Source organism: Microtus ochrogaster, chromosome 2, assembly GCF_000317375.1.
Source record: "Microtus ochrogaster isolate Prairie Vole_2 chromosome 2, MicOch1.0, whole genome shotgun sequence".
NCBI lineage: Eukaryota > Metazoa > Chordata > Mammalia > Rodentia > Cricetidae > Microtus > Microtus ochrogaster.
In genome coordinates this window covers 14,845,788-14,853,628 of record NC_022010.1, presented here as the reverse complement: position 1 = coordinate 14,853,628, position 7,841 = coordinate 14,845,788, and the positions used below count along the sequence as shown (strand labels likewise).

The 7,841-nt window shown below is 44.7% G+C and overlaps 1 protein-coding gene across 3 annotated transcripts in view; it reads right to left on the bottom strand.

Annotated features, from left to right (window-relative positions):
* Window positions 1–7,841, bottom strand: part of Anapc5 (anaphase promoting complex subunit 5) — a 38,339-nt gene that overhangs the window by 16,090 nt on the left and 14,408 nt on the right. For 2 of the 3 annotated variants that reach the window (XM_005344437.2, XM_026784284.1), the window contains 5 exons: window positions 6,938–7,128; window positions 3,736–3,817; window positions 2,996–3,085; window positions 1,394–1,575; window positions 215–350 (listed from right to left, as the gene is read on the bottom strand). In XM_005344437.2, coding sequence (XP_005344494.1) covers window positions 215–350; window positions 1,394–1,575; window positions 2,996–3,085; window positions 3,736–3,817; window positions 6,938–7,128 — 681 coding nt within the window. The remainder of the gene's footprint in view (window positions 1–214; window positions 351–1,393; window positions 1,576–2,995; window positions 3,086–3,735; window positions 3,818–6,937; window positions 7,129–7,841) is intronic. The other variant, XM_005344438.2, reaches the window with a different exon arrangement.

Here is a 7,841-nt window from a genome sequence, read left to right as displayed (position 1 = left end):
ACAGAATATTGTATACATAATAAATAATAAATATTTTAAAAATAAAAAAAAAAAAAAAACATTTGGGCCACACCCTTGGAGGCAATGTTGGGACGAGGTAAACAGATCTTTATCACCACGTGCACCTGATCTAATGGACTGTGCCTCCTTTCAAGCTGGTTTTCTCAGGAATTTTGCCACAGCAACAAAGCACAAACTAACACAGCAGACCTACCTGTTCTGCATGAAGCTCTGCAAGGTGGCAGAGAGCGACAGCAAAGGACTCAGTGTTGTTCTGCTGCACGCCCGCATTCACCGACTCCAGACTATTCATGCTCAGCAACATCTGGGCTTGCTGTAGTGCCATGGTGCTGGGTGAGGAGAGGGGACAAGTTTCCCTTTAGGCAGCAGACGCAGGCTGCCCCTGAGCTATACCCTACAGTTATCCTCAGTGGAGACACAAGAAAGTTAACTCTTGCGGCTCTGGATGTGTGGAAGCAATTCCTCCCCATGCCAGCTCTCCAGCCTTCAGGCCGAGGAGAGCAGAAGTATCCTCCTGGGTATGCAGTCCCCAAGGAGACGCAGAGTAGGTCAGCACACCTGGGAGCACTCAGCACCCAGATCCCCACCCCCACCTCCCCATCCACGATGTTCCCTGAGGTCACAGGATGTTAATTAGGTTTCACGGGTAAATTCAGACCCGATGCCATCCTGGCACCGGCTGCTCTGGCAATGCAGGCAGTGGCCAGTGTCGGCAGCTGTTTCAGAGCACACCGTGCCAAAAAATTATCTGAAATACAAAAACAAGACTGGTAAAGAGGCACTTCCTTTCATTACTGAATTCCTAGAAACAACAGAATGTCTAGGGGATGCATGAGATTGAGACAGGGCTCCAGAGAAACTCTGGTTCAGAAGTTTACTTCCAAACTACAGGTGGCTACGAGGAAAATAGAGAGGCTGATATCCCAGAGAAAACATCTCAACAGAGAAGCAATCTTGTCTACACAAGCAGTTATGGGGAAGGGATGCTGAACTTGCACAAGGAGGCCATGCAGCATGCGAACACGGGGAGGGGGAGGCTCAGCTCCAGGTCAGGTGATGTAGGTTTGAGCCCCAGCTGGTCACTGGTCAATTACACTCAGGATTTTGACATCAAATGTGCAAACCAGATGAGAGATCACCCACCGGTTATACACAGAGCAGCCGGGAAGAGTAAACCGTGTACATGGGGAGGACTTTGCCAAGTTCGTGCAGACTACAAAATGTCTCCAGATGACGAAGCATTTTTTTCTAATCCCCTCCGCGAACAACTTCCAACGGGGACAACCTTGCACAGGCCCAGTCTGACAGCCCCTGCTTATCTCTACAGGCTCCACACCTCCACGCGGCTCTGGCAGTCTGCCTGGAGACCTACCTGCGGCCGTACAGCCTCCAGATGGCCGTTTTCTGTGCAATGCTGATATCGATAAGCTCCGATAGGCTGTGTTTCCAGTGCAGGAGGTCGGAGTCCTTTAGGGCGTCCATCAGTTTGTTGGCCGTCTTCCCAGCAAAAGCTCTCTGTTGAACAAGGGACTGTATTCCCAGGGAGGCGAGGTACTAAGGGGACAGATATACCCACGACCCAAGATAGAGATTACATGGCAGAATTTGTTTTGCTCTTCAGAAATGTGGTGGATTTCACATTTCAGCACATGCACAGTGACAGCTCTACTTAAAGGAAAGTTCCTATGGCCTGACCTGAACCCTGACCCATGAGAGACGTGTTCCTGAAACTCTAGGGCTGAAAGAGAAGCAGAGGGTACGTGGCAAAGAGCCAGGGCTTCGGCATTAGGTAACCTGGACTTAGACACTGCCTCTGCTACTTACTGTTGACTTAGGGCCAGTCACTTAGCTTCTTAGCTAAGCCTCAGCTTCCTCATCTGTAAAATGGGCATCAAACCTATCATGAAGAATTGTGGTAAGGATTACAATGAGATAATAGATCAAACAGTGCCAGGCACATTAGATAACAGGAGATCAAAAATAAAAAGGATGCCTGTCATGAGCAACAAGTTATCGTCTTAACTTCTGGAATAATCTTCAAGGGCAAAGTTTAACTAAAAAAGGCTAAATCTGTAACAAGAGTATATTAAGTCGTCTCTAAAGAGCCGCTTCAATTCTGTCCATGTACGTTTCCTTTCCCCAAGAGATCACACAGGTAATGCACAGACGGAACAGGTGTACATCAAATGCTCTCAATCTCATGGTCTATGGTCACGGATCCAGCAGATGCCCAGACAGAACAACACTCCTCCATCGGCGGTCTGGACCCCAAAGTCACTCCTATTCTCTGCACATAGACCCCGCCCTCTGCCTGGTCTGTGTCACCAAGGCTACAATGAAAACATCTTCCCAGCAGGCTTTGCTTATTGTTTAAAACAAGGACCAGCAAACGTTCTGACAAGGGTCAGAGCAGATTCCAGTTTCCAGGCCACATTTGGTCTCTGCTTACTGTGGCTGTTCTCCTGACCCATCCATCTAAACATGTAAACCTTTCTTTGCTTGAAGTTCATGCACAGGCAGACAGAGTAACAGATTTGAAACACAGGCTGTAGTTTGCCAGTCCCTGGCTTAAAATTAAGCCTTCCCAGAGCTGGGGATGTAGCTCAGTGGTAAAGCGCTTGCCTAGCCTAGTATGCGTGAGGTCATGGGTTCTATTCCCAGCACTAAGAAAGAAAAAAAGTCTTTCCTATAATTTTTCTAACTGTTGCTCAATAAACTAAAACTAAACAAAGATCTCTTATCAAATCAGTAAGTGGAGCTCTCACAGATGTTGTTAGGACAAAGGGAATAGAGAGAAACCTGCCCCAAAGAATTTAGTGGTGTGATTAATAATTAAAGTCATAGGAAGCAACCAAGAACGAAACCACACGTTGAAATACCCACGCTAAGTCTACGCTGGGCCACGACAAAGGTGGGCGGAAGAAGAGACTCCACACCATTTATTCTAACAATCTCACAGAAAGATGAGCCTTACCGGTAACCCAAAATGTACTGCTTTCTTCACAGAATGTTCCAGCAGAACATAGCTATCGGCTCTCTTCTGCCCCAGCACATAAAGCCAGCTCTGGCAAGAGATAACCATCAAAATGTGTCATAACAATGGCAATGGTGGATGTTCCAGTGAACATCAATGTGGACATAAGGCATTTAAAAGGGACAAAATGAACCCCCTAAAATGCTGCCTCTTGTGAATTTGTCTGAGTGTTAATGAAACCTGTCAGGAACATTAAAACCTTTACCAAAGCCAGACTGAGATAAACAAGCCAGTGACCCACTGTATCTCTCCAGCAAGTGGTAGGCGTTTCACAAAGAAGCACAAGGCTCCCATTTGGCATTTAACTGAGACGAGAGTCACAGGTGGTCGTTAAGTGTCTCAGGACTCTATATACTTGGTGATTATGCTTTAATACACCAATATTTCACCAAGTTATTAGGCATAGTATCTTGTTTCACTAATGCCAATATCTATGCAAGACTTAACTTGTTTTTTCATGGTGAGTTTACAGATAAGAAGCACTCAAAGCAGAACGAATGCCATGAATTAAGAAAGGCAAATGACTATGGGGGCCTGTTGTGAATTCTGTGTCCACCTAAGTAGTTTCCCCTCACTGCTAAGGACCTTTGCTCCACTGTAAAACAACCTGATTCAAACTGGGCCTCCAGGAGGCCAACTCAACCCGTGAGCAAAATCCCAAGACCAGAGGACGGCCTCACCAAACAGTGCTGCAGACACACGTGATCGTTGGACTCCTGGGCAATCCTAATTGCCTCCTGCAGGGCGAGCTCTGCCTGTTGACTAATGACAGACTAAACATTAATATCCCATTAGCAATCACAAACATGCAAGCGTCAGTAGCAGGAAGTCATTTGCACGCAGTCTGTCCACGCGCAGGCTCTCCAGCAACTGTGGCTATTTATGGACAGTTTTCTCAGTGGCCGCCCCAGCCCCAGGAGCAGGAAGCATCCACTGTGGAGGCAGGGACAGGTCCTTCCTGAGAGAATGTCTAGTAAAGGGAACGGCTTTCCTTGCTGCTTCTAAAATGTTTGTCCCAGTTGTTCACTGCCAAGAGAACAGCAAGGAAAAGACCAATATTTTACCTAATGAAAAGTTCTTTTCTGCATTGTTTAAAAAAACAAACAAACAAACACCCTCTAAAAAAACATCACATTTTGCATTGCTCCATTAAATACTACTGCATGTTGCTTTCTTAATCTGTGTTAATTTTATTAACCACTACACAAACCTCCTAATGGCACAGGCCATGCCTTCCACTCTGAATTTCCCAACAGCAAATGACAGGATGAAAAACTCACTAATGCTGCCACTGGCACCTCAATGTGAGAACTAAAAATTCTTGGAAGCCACTTGTTTAAGGAAAAGGTACACGGTGAATTTTCTTCCAACACTAGCAACAGCTGCATGGGTGAGATTTAACTAAGTGGTCCTGGGTTTTTTTCTTGACTGCCTGTCCAAATAAAGAAGCCAGACGGTTTTTTTTTTTTTAAACCTGTTTTGCATTTCTTTCAAACTGCTTTCCATGCTGAGTAGAATGTAGATCATGAGCTACTTGAGAACAGGAAACACACATACACGGTTCTCAGTTAATATCATTCCATTAAACAACAGCAGATTAGGCATACAGTGCTAAGCTTAGGAAACACGAGCTTGAAAGAACTATACAGCAGGACTAACAACTTCCAACACAGAAACTTCAAGAAAGTCAAGCAAACATTTTCAGTAAAAGAACCTGACAGTGCCAGGCCTGTGACCAGGCTAGGCTACACGAGACTGTTTCAAAAAGTCTAAAATCTAGCAAGAGGCAAGTGGGTTCCACACCTGGGGTGTACGGGGTTGCCAACTTAGTTTTCTGAGACAGAAGCAATGGCCTCCTACACTGCTCAGTGAATGCTTGAGTTTCCACGACCCAATGCTGATCTCTGTCACCTTCTATTTCTCCTAATATACAGATGCATATCGCTCAGACAAACCATAAGTCGTGGACCCTTCTCACTGATGCAACCATTTCCTCCGAACACAGGCACTGCCACTTGGCTGCCCTAAATCTGTTCCACTCTCAAGTCAGCAGGCTGTAAGCAGGACTAACCTGTGACCTTGGCACACACCTGGAGTAAGACTGTTCCTTCTTCCAGCAAGGGCAACTCTACCACCGCAGTTCCCATCCTGGTCCAGTGCTAGCCGAAAACTCTATCACCGCAGTTCCCATCCTGGTCTAGTGCTAGCCGAAAACTATCACCGCAGTTCCCATCCTGATCCAGTGCTAGCCGAAAACTCTATCACCGCAGCTCCCATCCTGGTCTAGTGCTAGCCGAAAACTCTATCACCACAGCTCCCATCCTGGTCCAGTGCTAGCCGAAAACACTACTGTTACATTCTAGACCGCTATCGCCCTCTCCACGGGAAGCTTCACATTAGTGTTTCCTACCTTCACTTCTGTATTCCTGACACACACATGGTGCCTAGTATGAAGTGTATGATAAAGAAATATCCAACATTATGGGGCTAGGGATATAACTGCCAGCAAAGTGTGCACCTAATTCAGGGTTCAGTCTCTACCACCACATAAGCAGGTGTGCTGCTCTACATCCGAAATCCCAGCATTAGGAGAGGCAGGAGGATTAAAGTTCAATGTCACTGTTAGCTATGTAGCAGGTTGGAGGGCAGCTGAAAAACATGAAACCCTATTAAAAAAAGAGAAAGGTCTTTGGGGCTGGAGCTGTTGCTCAGTGGTAAACAGTTACAGGGTCGGGTCCCATATCCAGCACCCCAAGAGGAGTAAAAAAAAAAAAAATCAACCAATCACACAAATAAAAAACATGCTTGATGCAGAGGTTATTAAAGCAGAAAAAGGAGTTAATTACCATAAGATATTATGGAGTCTTACATAACCACTGAATCTCCTTGAGGACATCCCGCTCTGGACCTGCGCACCACAATGTTTCTGAGAGTGTTCAGAGTGTGTTCTTCTCAGACTGTCTGGTAATTCACACCCACCAGCTTCCACTGTTTTAGCAGCCACACGTGCATCAACGTAAGCCCCTCTTACATGACCTTTTCTAACAGGAAAATGCCACACACTTGCCCTGACTACAAGTTCTCATGTATTTTCCACAAAACAAAATAAACAATAAAGCCAGGTATATACCATAACAAAATCAACCAGTTTTACCTCATGGCTGCCTGAACTCATGCAAAGCATACAGAACTCCAGGAAGCTATGCAGGCTTCTACTAGCAGACAGCTTTCCTTTAGCTTTTTAAGTACTGAAAATAGCTTCTGCAGCACTGTCATTACATCCAAAAATCCTTTTGGGAACCTTTGGCCTAATAACCCAGTTTCCTCATCCCTAAATGGCTGTGTTGTTCTTCGAAGTAAAAAGACAAACTAGGCCCAGGCATTAAAACATGCAACACTAGAAAGTGACGCCAGGGGGCATACTACGAAGGAAAATTTTCATTAAATTGTTCACTCTGGAAGCTAGAAAAAAATCTATAAAAATCTCAAATTAGTTTCTTTCTACATTTTAAAAATAAAATTGCTTGTTTTGTTACAGGGTCTTCTATGTAGTCCAGGCTGTCCTTGATCTTGCAGCTGTCTTCTTACCTCAAACTCCTGAATGCTGGGATTACAGGCATGTGCCACCATGCCTCAAGAGCGGTTTTGTTCATTTTTGAGATAGGGTTTCACTACATAGCTCTAGCTGGCACGGAACTCACTATGTAGACCAGGCTGGTCTCAAACTCAGAAATGTAAGTGCCTCTGCTCCGGAGTGCTGGGATTAAAGGGGTGCATCACCACCAACCCTGGCAAAAGGTGGATTGTTTTTTAAAACACATTTCGGTTAACACTGAGGAGCTCGTCTTCCACGTCTGCATGGACAGAAGTCTATGAACTTACTAGTGACCAAAGCGGCAGTGCAGGGCAGCCAGGTTCAGAGCAGCGTATCTCAGGCTCCGGCCATAGCCCTCTTCCCCATTACTTTTGCCCTCGGCTCCAGTGAGAATCAGGCGGTCAAAATAATGAAGAAGGCTGTGTGTTGAACTGAAAACATCTTGAACACGGAGGTTGTTTAAGTAGCTGAGGTAATGCTAAAAGAAGAAAGAATTAACAGTCGCATGGAAGCCAGAGTTCACTTTAACCTTTTCTTCATAGGAAAAATGAGGGATTCAAGATACTGGGGTTGCAACAGCCCACAGATGACAAACAGCAGTCCTATCAGGTGTTTGCTCAGGTTTATCCTAAATATATGGCCTACAATGTCACTGGCTATGTTAGACCCACGAGTGATACACAAGGGTAGCACACCTCCCCAAGCTAAAGTATTAAGAATTATTAAGAATAACTGAAGTAATGAAAACCTAATTCATGTACAAATTATAAGCTAATTCTTCTAACTTAAGACAGAGTAAGACTAGTAAAAATTAGCTACCAAGTTTTCTTGTCCTTTTGCTTTGAATCACAGAATTAAATCACTTTCTCAGTTACTGAAAATCAAAACGTAGCTGTTTTGACATGAGAATAAAATCTGATATCAAATCGAATATCATTAAGAAGGTCAGGGTAACAGATCTGATAGAGAATTAAATTACTGAATATTTAATTTTTTTTTAAATTTATTTAATTTTAAGCACATTGGTGTGACGGTGTTAGAGAGTCCTGATCCAAACCGAGTTATAGACAGTTGTGAGCTGCCATGTGGGTGATGGGAGTGTTTGAACCCAGGTCCTCTGGAAAGACAGCCAGTGCTCTTAACCGTTGAGCCATCTCTCCAACCCCCTGGATATTTAATTTTTTTTTTTTA